Here is a 13214-nt window from a genome sequence, read left to right on the forward strand (position 1 = left end):
CCCCCCCCCAGGATGCAAGCGAAGAGCTCTCCCTGGCCCAGCAGTGCCCCCCACCCCACCCCGTTCCCCGCCCAGGGGGTGGGGTTGCAGGCCGCCCTCCGCCCTTCCGGATGCGGTGTGGCTCCCCTTTCCTTTGGCACCATGGGAGCTCAGGGGGCCGCCGGGCATGAGAACAACGCCCCCGGCGCCCAGGAGAGGGTTCTGGAAAGGTCTCGTCCCGGCCTCTCACCAAGAACTGACCTCCCACCCCCACCCCGAGGCTTCAGTCTCAGCCGTGGCAAACCCAAGAGGCCGGAGGAGCACATCCCTTGCGGGAAAGGGGCCCACGGACCAGGGTGGCGTCCAGGGCAGCAGCCCAACCTGCCCCGCTGTTGGGTGTTACAAGATAAAAACACTCAGTGTACTGTTTCTGTTGTCACAGGAAATCACATGCTTTTGTGTAAGCCAATGCTAGTTTAGAACCGCAAGCCCGGGAAAACTATACCTGATCTAAGAGTTTGATTGGAAGCAAAGTGTCAAACTGTTTTAGCATTTTATGGCTCCTCTTCCCGTCTTTGTTCTGTTCCACAAGAAGCGTGTAAGAGAAGCCATTGCTAGCTCTTCTAGTCTTGTCCTTTGTAGAGTGAGGATGTAGCTGTTTAGCTGTGTTGTTATTTTCCTCCCAGTTACCTTTCCCTATGCTAGATTGTAGTAAAACTTTTCTATTTTAAACACACATGGACTCTGGGTCTGAATTATTTTACTCTGGCATTGCTAGACTAATTTTAACTCTGCTGAATTACAATTTTTAAAAACCCAACAGAAGGTTATGGGCGCCAGACAAGCTTCCAGCTGTGTGCCAGAAATGCCAGAAATAGACCAGAGAAAAGGAACTCATGTGTGCTAGGGGTTTTTACTAAGGCAGGAATTTTTTAATTTTTTAAATGGCATTGGATTTATGGTGTTCAAGCAACGGTCCTGAGTTTTTCTTCAAGAGCCTGTGGGATCACACTGAACGGGTGTGTCCTCAAGCCGGAGAGAATCCTGTGGCGTTTGACCTGAATCATCTTTTTCCCTGTGAACCGAAGCAAGCTCAACAAGCCGGAGCGAAAGAAAGAGGAGGGGGTGAGACCGACCTTGCCGGAGCTGCATGAAAAGCCTCTATCCCGCGCACATCAAAGGATCGTCGGTTTCCTCTCTACACTCTGCAGTTGGCTAAGTATTAAACAAAAGGGAACCATGTCGCTCACAAAAAACTTGCTTTCTTTAATCTCCCAGTTTTGAATTCTCATAACTTTGCATGGTGGAAGAGATCTATAAGGAATGCTTTACAGTCGCATTCCGCGCTTTCTGTGATCGATGGAGAGCCACCTCAAGCAGGGAATGCCCTGACTAAATACCAGGAGAATGATGGTTTTGCCATGTCTCTTATTATGGGCTCTGTAAGTCCCAGGGACAATTTTGAACTGTTAAAATGTACCAGTGAAAAAGAGATGTTGGACAAGCTTGAGAAAACTTATGCCTCGAAGAATGATGCTAATTATGTGTTCCCTCCATCAAAAGCTTTTAAATGCGCGCATGCGAAATGGCCAGTCTATACTTGAGCATTTAAATTTTATAATGGAAACTTACAATGCTCTAAAGGACATACAGGAAGAACCAAATGATAAGGCTTTGATATCAATAATTCTTGGTTCTTTAAACAAGGAGTATGCACACAAGGCAGCTGCTCTCAAGGCATCTCTTAATATAACTTTGGCCCATGTACTAGCTTACTTAAGAGATGAAGGTCACAGAAGGAAAGTCTCTCAAACTACAAGTGACTTGTCTGTGTTAAATATTAAATCTGGTTGTGAAAGGAAGGATGGCAAGAGAGATGTAAAATGTTTTCGATGTGGGAAATTGGGCCACATCGCAAGATATTGCCGGTCAGAGAGTTTGCCTAAATCAAAGGATTTGCAAGAACAAAGGGATCAAAGGCCTCGCGCCAAATCTAACCGCCCTGAGTCTAACCGCTCTGAAACAGGACCCCCTAGGGGGCGTGGCCAAGGAAAGCCAAATGGTCAGACTGAGAGACGGAATGTGTTTGCTGTAACAGAGAAGCAGGAGCAGAGAGCTGATGTTATGAAGCAAGAAAGCAATATGCATGCATTGACTGTCACTGAAGAGTGTGATATGACAGATGAATTATTTCTAATTGATAGTGGGAGTGGTTTTCATGTTGTCAAATCTGAAAAGTGGTTTACTGACTTGGATAGAAACTGCACACCCAGTCTTCAAGGAGCTGAAGGTGAAACCCTCTCAGTTAAGGGATCTGGATCTATCAAACTGTACGCTTTGAACTCTGACAATGAAGTTGTTGAAATTACACTCAAAGATTGTGTTTTAATCCCTAATGCAATAAATAATCTGATATACACAAAGAGAATCATGCAAAATGGTAGTAATGTTGATCTTAGAACAAGCTATGGAAAGATTTGGAGTGAGAATGGATTTAATGTGATGCTGGAAGCAAACAATGGTTTTCATTATCTGAGACATATTGCTGATGCTGATTTTGATGATGATGACAAAGAAGCTGATGGAATGGTCTGCCAAACCAGGTCAGCTGAATGCAATCATAAAGACTGTTTATTTGTCTGGCATGTAAAGTTTGCACATAGGAATGTGAAGAGTGTGCAACAGTTATTGAAGGAATGCAATATTGAGGCAGCAGAGTGTGATGTCATGAGAAATGGCTGTGATGTTTGTCTAAAATCTAAAGGCACAGCTCCCTCTTACAAAAATAGACCTCATGACTCCAACACTAAGCTTCTAGAGTGTGTCTGATTTAGTTGGTCCTATATGTGAATCTGCTGGTGGAAACAGATACTTTGTCAGTTTTCTGGAAGCAAAAACCAGATATGTTTATACCTACCTGCTTAGAAGCAAAGATGAGGTGCTTCACAAGTTTAAATACTATGTATCTGTTGTTAAAAACAAATTTGGCAAAGCGCCAGAAGTGCTATTCACTGATAATGGCACAGAGTACTGCAGCAGTGAGTTCCAAAGATTCATGGAACAGGAAGGAATTGAACATAAGACAACAATTCCTTATTCGCCACAACAAAATGGAACAGCGGAACGCTTAAACAGAACCATACAAGAAATGGCGCGTTCTATGCTAATGCAATCTGGACTTTCAGAGTCTTACTGGGCAGAAGCAGTCCACACTGCCGTCTATCTGCATAACAGAGTTCCATCAAAAGCTACCAATAAAAGTCCTTTTGAATTATGGCATAACAGAATGCCTGGACTTAAACATATAAGAGCCTTTGGATCTAAAGCTTATGCACATATACCAAAGGAGAAAAGGGGCAAGCTTGATCCAAGAGCAGAGACAGGTATCTTAGTCGGGTATGCCTCTGGTGGAAAGGGGTACAGAATCCTAAACCCTGAAACTGGTTCAGTTAAAATACGGAATGTGGTACGTGTAGATGAAAGCAATGTTCTACTGACTTCTAACCTGGCTGAGTCCACAGTGCAACCCACTACACGGGATCCTACAGATGTCTCCTTCTTCGACGTGTTCGCTTGGCAATCTGCGCAGACCACCTGTGAACAGGCAGGTCCATCTCCACGAGAGAGTTCCAGCTTAGAAGGGGAACCTGGAGAAGCTACGCCAAGGGTAAGAGAGACAACCACTGTGAGACAATCAGAGAGGAGTACCAAAGGTGTACCACCATTGATGTATGGAATTTGTGCAAATGTGCAACCAATAAAGGAACCTAATAACTGGAAGGAAGTCAACAGACTACCTGCACCTGAGAGAAGCAAGTGGATAGATGCAATGGAAGAAGAATTTGCATCTTTACAAGACAAAGAGGTATGGACTCTTACTGAATTGCCTCCTGACAGAAAAGCTCAAGGGACATGTATGTTGGACATTTGAATGTCAAATCTACTTTACTCAATGGAGACCTGGATGAGGAAATCTACAAAGCTTGGAACGAGAAACTGACTAATCTGCTACTTAAACAGAACTTTAAACAAGGAATAGCAGAACCTTGCTTGTTCACAAGACTTAAAAATGGAAAGCATCAATACCTACTTGTTTGTGTTAATGATTTGATTGTTTGCTGTCAAAATCAAAGTGATGTACAAGAAATTGCTGATGGACTAAACAAGGAAGTTGAGGTGAAACAGTTAGGAACTGTACAATATTATCTTGGAATACAAATTGAAAGGACTGATGATGGAAGTTTTCTTTTGAGCCAAAAGCAAAAGATCATGGACTTTATTGAATCTGTAGGAATGAAAGATTCTGCAATTGTAAGCACTCCAATGGATAAGGACTATCCCAAGCTTACTGAAGGTAAACCACTAAAAGACAATCATGAGTACAGATCTGCAATTGGAAAATTATTGTATTTGAGCACAATCTGTCGTCCAGACATTACTTCAGCTGTTGGACTTTTGTGCAGAAAGACCAGTTCACCTAATGAGCATGACTGGAAAGCTATCAAGAGAATTGCAAGATACCTGAAAGGAACTTTGGATTACAAACTTAAGATTTCAACCTGTGTTGAACCCAGACTGACTGGATACATGGATGCCAACTGGGACAAAGCCTCACCTGATGGAAAATCTACAAGTGGATACTTGTTCTACTATGGAGACAGTTTAATTACTTGGACTAGTCAAAAGCAAAGCATTGTAGCCATGTCTACTGGAGAAGCTGAATGTGTGTCAGCGCAAACTGCAAGTTATGAACTTTACTGGATCATACATCTATTGAAAGACTTCGGCATAGATGAACCAAAACCAATAATACTTTTTGAGGATAATCAAGCCTGTATTGCTATCTGCAAAGGTGAAGGGACCAAATCTAAGAACAAGACCATCGCGCTCAAATGTCACTACGTGAGAGAGCTGCAAGACCAAAAACTGATTGAACTGCGATACTGTCCTACTGACCAGATGATTGCTGACATCCTGACCAAGCCGCTTGACAAGCAATGTTTTGAGACTCTTCGTGAATGTTTATATTTGCATGACTTTCGTGTTTTAACTTGAGAAGGGGTGTTGGGTGTTACAAGATAAAAACACTCAGTGGATTGTTTGTGTTGTCAAAGGAAATCACATGCTTTTGTATAAGCCAATGCTAGTTTAGAACCGCAAGCCCGGGAAAACTATACCTGATCTAAGAGTTTGATTGGAAGCAAAGTGTCAAACTGTTTTAGCATTTTATGGCTCCTCTTCCCGTCTTTGTTCTGTTCCACAAGAAGCGTGTAAGAGAAGCCATTGCTAGCTCTTCTAGTCTTGTCCTTTGTAGAGTGAGGATGTAGCTGTTTAGCTGTGTTGTTATTTTCCTCCCAGTTACCTTTCCCTATGCTAGATTGTAGTAAAACATTTCTATTTTAAACACACATGGACTCTGGGTCTGAATTATTTTACTCTGGCATTGCTAGGCTAATTTTAACTCTGCTGAATTACAATTTTTAAAAACCCAACACCCGCTGATCTGAGCCAGGTGTCACGGATGCAGCCACACGCAAAAGATTTAACCAGGAATTCAAGGGGCTGCAATCCACGTGTGTAGGAGGTTCTCCCCGTAAAGGGCCTTGGAGAACAGGGTCAGGCTGTGCACGCGCACACTATCTCCCCCCCGCAAATCAAAATGTACAGATGGCAGAGCTGGTGGGAAATTCGGGCCAGGAAAATCTCCTATTTCTCCAAACTGAAACCTTGGGGTGGCAGCTGAAGGACAGAGTCCAGCTGTTTCCGGAGAGTCCGGAGGGTGACAGGAGCAACACAGGTCGCACCCTCTTAGGAAAACAATTAGCGCTCCTGCTGTAGCACAGGCACAGCCGGCCTCCTTCCCCTGGTGCTGTCCGGCTGCTAATGGGGGGGGGGCCTCCTCTCTCTCTCTCTCTCCCCCCCCACCGGGGCAACCGGAGAGCCTTCCCGGCCCCACTCCTGCCCCGGCCTCCAGAGTCAGGCCTGAGTGCTCCTCCCTGGACTGCTGTCTTGTCCCAGAGCCCTGGTTCTCTAACCACCGGCAGGCGGGTGACTCTGGGTGTTCCCCGGGGGGTTCCATCGGTCCCGCCGGCTTCAACGGCTGGTCCAGCAGAGGGCCACAAGCTCAGGGCTGAGTCTTGTTAGTGGTGCTGAGGGCAGAGCAGACTTAATTGTGCTCTAAATATGAATGGTTCTAATCTTAGCCGTATGTTTGCTTTGAGCGGTTTCAAGATGTAACCTAGTTCACTTGGTATCATTCACAGGAATTAATTAGTCTTGTTTAGAGGAGAGTCATGTGTTAAATAAGGGCCATGGTGGCTGAGCTACAGACCAGGAGGTCTGTAGTTTGGTAGTTCGAGACCCGAGTGTGCCGCGTGACGGAGGGAGTTCCCGTCTCTGGCCTCAGCTCCTGCCAACCTAGCAGTTCGAAAGCAAGAAATTGCAAGTAGATAAACAGGTACCGCTTTGGTGGGAAGGGAACAGTGTTCCATGCGCATCGGCATTTAGTCATGCCGGCCACATGACCACAGAAGTGTCTTTGGACAGCGCTGGCTCTTTGGCTTGGAAACAGAGATGAGCACCACCTCCTAGAGTCGGATTTGACAGGCTTTTGAGCAAGGGAAACCTTTACCTTTACATGTGTTAAAAGTTTGACAAATTTATTCCTTGTCGCTAGCTGTCACTTTTTCTACAGAAAGTGCCACATGAGGGTCAGATTGTGTTTTTTCTGCCAGTTGCAGTCTGAGGAAACCTTGCACTTGCCCGACTTCCCTTCATTTTAGAGAATATTGAGGATTATGCATTTAGTTTGAGTTTAAGGAATGATAGGAGATCTGATTTTTATTGCATAGGGTTGATTTGCACCTGCCTCTCTTCGTTACGTTCTTGCCTAATAGAGTTATGCTTTATCTTACATAAAACCATTAACTGATCTGCCATCTGACCAATAATGTTTCCTTGTGCTGCAAGAGAAAGACGTCTCTCTCAGACACTTCGTCTTAGCCGACCTGGCTGGAGTACTCGGTGCTTTATGGAGCCCGAAGAAGACTCTGAATCCCGCACCGGCCTGCAGCAGGGACTGACCGGCCACCATTTATTCATTGACGTTATGCCCGCCTCGCCCACAGAGCCTCAAGGCAGAGCCAAGATGAAAACGAGAAGAAATGTGACAGGAGGTGGAAACCATTTTGGGCCCTGGGACTCTGCCTGGTGGGCCAATGACTCCCCCTCCCGGCAGGGCAGGGGGCCGAGGCCAGACCAGTGGTGAGAAGGGAGTGCACGGGGGGGGGGAGTGAGTCAGCCAGCCCCCCCCCCCAACCCACACACACAAGGAGACACCCAGCCCACCGAAGACCTGTCCAGGGGAGGCAACCAGCCCACCCGAGCCCCGTGGGGGGCTTGGAAATAGGTGGCTGGACTGGCAGGCAGCCCTGTTGCTTCCGCCTGCCCTCCCTCCCTCCTTCCCTCCCTCCCTCGGGCGGTGGGGCCCTTCTCCATCCCAGCCCGCCCAGATTTCTAAATCAGGTGCAAATACAGAAACTCCTTTGCTCCCTCTCCTCCTCCCGCCTCGGCTTACTTGTCACTCCAGGGCCCGTCCCACTCCACCTGGCCCCAGGGGTTCCGCAGGCGAATCAGCTGCAGCTTCTTGGTCTTGAAGAGTTCCAAGAGGCCCCGCCGAAGGCGGACCGCCTGGACAGCCGTGATGCCGTAGGCGTGGCCTCGGACCAGGCCACAGGAAAGCTGGGATTCGGGCTCTTCTCCGGCCAACGTCTACGTGTCGGGAAGGACAATGGGTCAGAGGCCAGCCTGCCCTTTACTTTAAAGAAAACCACCCCAATTTCCAAGCACCTGTCCCCTCCATCCCTGCGGCCTCCTCGACGCCTTCCCCCCACCACCACCCCCGGCACCTGCTGCCCAAAGCTGGGAGACGGAAACCCGAGGAGCTCCCGGCAGCTGCGGCGGCTTCCCCATGGCTGGGCCCAAATGAGGCTATTGCTGGAGATGGTACCCCCCCCACACACAGGGGAATGGGGAGGCAGACTTCCCAGGGGTTTACACCAGGTCAAGCCCCGGGGGAACTCCTCTCCTGGCGAGCCCCTGCTCACAGCCCTGCCCGAGTCCCCTCTGAGTGTGGAGGATCCATTCCCAGCTGCTGTGGCTAATCGAAAGCCAGGAGGATGCACCACAGAGAGTGTTCGGCTGGGACCCTGAAGACCCAGGTTCAAATCCCCACTCTGCCTACGTTTGATTTCAGAAGACAAGAGTTCCCAAAGATGAGGGGACTAGTCGAGAGGAAGCAGAAACGAGGGCAAAGAGTGCTGAACAGAAGGGCCAGCCCAGGAGGGTGTGCCAGTGCAGCCAAGGAGCAACCTCAGAGTGGTGACGAAGGGCATGGGGGGCTCCTCCCGTGAAGAGTCGGGGGTCTCGCCTGCAGGAGGTGGGGAAAGGAGCAGTGCCGGCCCTGGCCAAAGAAGTGTGCGTCGACACCACGAGAAGAGGCCAGGCGCGGTGGGCTAGAAACGGGCAAGGAATTCTGGCAATATATCCAAGTAGGAGGCCAGTTGGGGGGACGGATGGATGGATGGATGGGGATGGGCTGTCGGGAAACAAAGGAGTGAAAGGGCTGGGCAAGGAAGCCTGCAGGGAAGGCGTGTTTGGCAGGACCCCAAGACACAACAAGGGCTGTCTCCAGGGCGCCTAGAGGACGGAGCCAAACGGAGAAGCCGAGAGACATTTCAACCGGCAAATTCCGCAGGAATGACCCAGCCGTTCACCACCACCACCACCACCCCCCGCACACAGAACTCCTCCCAGTGGACAAGCGGTGCTTCCCTTCCCGGGCCCAGGGTGTGGGGCAGGACCCCACCAGGGGATTCCCACCCCGCAGCTGCTGCCAGGGACTGAAGCCGGCTCCACGGAGCCACGGCCCCTCCCCGTTCAGGCCTCCTCCCATTCACCTGTCTCCTCACCCGGATGGAGCAGCTGATGAGGGCCGCCCGAGAGTGGGCTTTCTTCAGCTGCTCAAAGAGCTGCTTCTGCTTCTCGGGGTCCGTGCCAAGGTCCCCCTCGTCCAAGGCCAGCACCTCCGAGATGCCTCCTGTGAAGTCCACCAGGGCCTCGGCTGTGTTTCCACCCTCCAGCGCCTCATAGCAGCCATTCAGCCTAGGGGAGGAAGGAAAGGGGGTGGGTGCGAGAATCGGCAAGGGAAGGCAGGACACAAAGTCCGAGTGGGATGCTAGGACCCGGCGGCGGCGGCAGCATCCCTGTGGGGTGCCTCCTTGGCGACGAAAGGTGCTGGCTCAGGCCCTGCTTGAGAGTACTTTGATCTGCAATATGAACCCGGGAAGAGCCTTGCTGGGTTTGGCCAGTGCGTCCAGCATCGTATTTTACAGCTGGCAACAAACAGGTCCTCCCCCCCCCAGCTTCACGATGGAGCTATGCAGGGCCTTCTCAGCGGTGGCTCCAGGACAGAGAGCAAAGGCACTGCTAGAGGAAGGCAACATCCACTGCTTCAACAGTTTCAGGTGACTGAAGGACTGAAGCTGAATTGTTCAAGGGGATCTGGTCTGCTACTATCGTGACACAATTTTATTTGAATCTTTAATTCTGTCATCTATCACCATTGTACAGTACATTGTACTGTATGAACAGATCCTCCCTAATGTAGAGGGGTTAGGATGGATTAACCTCCTTCTTTGGAGGTTTCCAAGCAGAGGCTAGATGGCCCCATCTGACGGCAGTGCTGATTCTGTGAACTCAGGTCGGTCACGAGAAGGGAGGGCGGGGAGGGTGGCCCTGGTGCTGAGTTCTCGTGGCCCTTTCTGACACGCACAGGGAAAGGCTGATGGCCACGTTGGGGCCAGGCAGCAATTTTTCTGCAGGCCAGTTTGGGCAGGGATCCTGGAGGATTTTTTTTTTTGGTCATCTTCTGGGCATTGAACAGTGGTCACTGTGGGTGTGGAGGGGGAGGTAGTTATGAGTTCCCTGCACTCTGCAGGGGGCTGGACTAGACCACCCTGGAGGTCCCTTCCAACTCTTCTTCTGTTATTCTATGATTGGTCCCAAGTCAGGACAAGAAGCAGCCCCGTGCATGGCCAGAGGCCTTCTCCAGCACCATCCCTCCACATAAGTCCATCCTCAGAGCTGAGGTGCCGGGCACAAAGGTCAGCCGTGCATCAGACGAGCCCCCCCCCCGGGGGGCTCCCCCCCCTTACTTGGCGTAGGCCTTTTCCAGGAGAGCGCTCCAGAATTCCCGGGGCTCCGCTGAGCGGCAGAAGAGCAGCTTCCCATCCTGGCAGGGCAGCTGGTCGTCCACACAGACCTCCGTCCAGCGCCCCCAGCGCCAGAAGCGGAAACGGAAAATGCCGCCGTACCTCTCTGGCCGACGAGGATCCCAGTCCTGCTCGGGGGGGTTTGGGATCACCTGGAGAGGAGGAAGGCAAGAGGAGCGGCGGCTCAACGGAGGGGCACTGCCCGTCACAAAGGCACACCGCCACCCCCGCACTTCCCCGCTGGGGGCAAAGAAGGCCCGTAGCCAGGATTTTGTAATTCGGGGGGGGGGGGCTTTAAATAAGCCAGGGGGCACGGATGTCACAACATTAAAAAATACAATTGAAATAATATTTTAAAAACCACTTTTGCAGCACTCTCACTCTGCCCGCCTACACGGGGAAGCAAGCCACGCTTGGGGAAGGGGCGGTGCTGGGGAGCCCTCCGGGCGGCCCAGGGAGCCAGGGGGCCTGGATGGAAGTTGTGGGGCCTTGGCAGGAAGTCAGGGGGGGGAGCCCCACTGTAGATATTGGCCTGATTCCATGTATCCCCATGCAGTTGCCAAATGTCCTGTATAGCATCTATGGCAGCTTCCCCCCCCCAAAAAAATAATAATTCAGGAATGCCCCCTCCCAGGGGAGGCCCTTCAGGGGTCTGCCAGGTGCCCAGAGCCAGCGGGGAAGTGGGGTTTTTTCCCTTCTCCTCCTCCTCCTCCAGAGGGGGCGGGGCTCTTCACGCTACCTTCTTCCAGAGGGCGGGGTCTCCGGCCAGGCAGGAGGCAGCGGCCACGAACCAGCAGTTCCCGAGGCGCCCCTGGTGGAGGTCCCCGGGGCCGATGCCATCCACAAAGAGCCGGGGGTTGGAGCACAGTTCCTGCGGAGGGCAGGGGGAGGGGTCTGGCTGAGCGGAGACACCCCCCCACCCACCCACCCCATGCCCGGGCTAGGGACAGTGTTGTTTTGAGGTGCCTCCCCGTGGGTCAGGGCCGAGAGGAGGCGGTGGGGTGGGGTGGGCAGGTCTTCCTCACTCCGCTTCAGCCGGGGCAGATGCTGTTTCCCTAACGGGAGCCGGATCTGCAGGGCAGGAAAAGCCCCTGGGAGTTGTGGGTGGCCAGCGAGAGAGTCTGCGGGGCTCTTCCCAGAGAAGGCTCCACCGGCCGGGTCTCCTGGATGCTGGCCAGGAAAAGCCCCCTCCGAAAGCACTGTCGAGGGGAGGCCGCCCCGTCCCTCTCCTCGCCTTCTCCCGGATGCTCTGCCGCTGAGCCACCAGAGGCCCACACTCCGCTCTCCCTCACCCACCTGGGGACAAAGGCCGCGTTGCCCGGGGGGGGGGGGGGGCCATGCAGCAGCTTGTTTGGGGGGCCTGCCCTGCCAGGGGCCCTCCCTTTACCCCAGGCCGCTTCCAGGAGAGCCCATCCGGGGGAGCTCGATGGTAGAAGAGAGAGGAGCGGGCAGCCGGGAACTCGGGATCCTCGAAGAGGCTTTGCTGGCGAAGGCAGGCCCGCTTCAGGTGCCTGTACTGCTGGCCCCGGAAGGGATCTGGCTTGGATGGCATGGCCGGGAGGAGGCGGTGGCGGCGCGTCCAGGGCCGGGCAGGGCGGATGGTGGGGCCAGGGTGCCTGGATCAGAACTGCGGGGGAGGGGGGACGGAGGAGAGCGTGATGGGAAACCACCTTTGACTTGGCAGGAAAAGATGGCTGGACTTGGGAACTTCCGGGGCCCTCCGGCTGGAAACATTCCCAGCTCAGCCCAAGGAAGCCTCCTCCAGAACAACCGCTTTGCCTGCTGCTCAGCCGCACATCAGCCGGAGGGAGGGAGGGAGGGAGGGAGGGAGGCTGGCGCCCCCCAGCTGCCCCCCGTCTCCAAAGCTCAGGAGGGCCCACCACGAATCCCCGAGGCTGCCCTCTCAAAGGTGGCCGCCCTCTGACTCCTCTCCCTGGCCAGCCGGTCTCCATGGTCCGGGGCCCAGGTCCTCATCCCTACCCCGCTGGGGATGGAGCTTCTTCAGGCAAGCCAGGCGCTTCTCTCTCTCTCACACACACACACACACACACACGCACTCTGCCGCTCCACAAGATGCCCTCCGAACTGTCTCATTTCCTGCTTCCCTTCAAGAGCGAGAGATCAGCCGTTTTCTTTGCACAACCACCCTGTGAGGCAGTGCAGCCCAGACGGAATGATTGGCCCAGAGTCACCCTGCGGGCCTTGGGGCTGAGTGGGGATTTGCACTTGGGGGTTCCACCACCCCATCCCACTCCCGTGCTCCAAGGCCTCCAGCCGGCTGGCTGTGATTGTGAGCTCACACCCGCTGCCTCACAATGCCTTGGACCGCCTCCTCGCAGGCTGCCCACTCCTCACCTGAGTGCCAAAGAGCCGCCACCAGTCACCAGTCCGCCCGCCCCATGCTTTTGCAGCAGGAGGAGGCGGCGGCCTGCCAGGAGGCGGGGGACCGGGTGGTCCGGATCCTGGCCGGGATGGTCCTTCTGTGCATTGCCTCCAACGCCCTCTCTCTGGTGCTGCTGGACAGCTCCCTCCCTCCCTCCCTCCCTCCCTCCCTCCCGGCCCGCCCCAATCTCCACTCACCCAGCAGGGGGGCGACTCCCCCCAGGAACAGCAGCCCCTCGAGGGCGCCCATCTTCTACCATCTGAGCTCTGAGCAGGAGCAGGAGAGAGAGCTGTGAGAGAGGTGAGTGGGTTTCTTTTACTTGCTTTCAGCTGAGAGAATTCAGCTAAGGATATTTTGTGGGAAAACTGTGTTCAGCAGTGTGTGGAAGCACTTAGAGTTCTTGCAGAGTCCTGGCTGATTGAGTGTGGGAGAGGAACGGGCACTGTTTGACTGGGATTGCCTGTAATTGAGAGGAAGTGGAAGGGGCATTGTTTTGCCTGTGATTGAGTGCCTGGGTGAATTTGAATTTGAATAGCTGCTGCCTGACCTCTGCTGGGGGAGGCCTCTATTTAAGGAAACAC

At 52.8% G+C, this 13214-nt stretch overlaps 1 protein-coding gene across 1 annotated transcript in view; it reads right to left on the bottom strand.

The window, feature by feature from the left end:
- LOC107113534 (calpain-5-like) overlaps positions 1–12643 on the bottom strand; it is a 16864-nt gene extending 4221 nt beyond the window's left edge. Inside the window, exons 1-6 of the mRNA XM_015414869.1 lie at positions 12606–12643; positions 11638–11877; positions 10990–11121; positions 10194–10402; positions 8949–9141; positions 7556–7749 (exon numbers count right to left, since the gene is read on the bottom strand). Of these exons, the coding sequence (XP_015270355.1) occupies positions 7556–7749; positions 8949–9141; positions 10194–10402; positions 10990–11121; positions 11638–11802 (893 nt within the window). The 5' untranslated portion in view covers positions 11803–11877; positions 12606–12643. The remainder of the gene's footprint in view (positions 1–7555; positions 7750–8948; positions 9142–10193; positions 10403–10989; positions 11122–11637; positions 11878–12605) is intronic.
- Positions 12644–13214: the final 571 nt, after the last annotated feature.

This window comes from Gekko japonicus, unplaced genomic scaffold (genome assembly GCF_001447785.1).
Source record: "Gekko japonicus isolate JY-2015 unplaced genomic scaffold, Gekko_japonicus_V1.1 scaffold2374, whole genome shotgun sequence".
Classification (NCBI taxonomy): Eukaryota; Metazoa; Chordata; class Lepidosauria; order Squamata; family Gekkonidae; genus Gekko; species Gekko japonicus.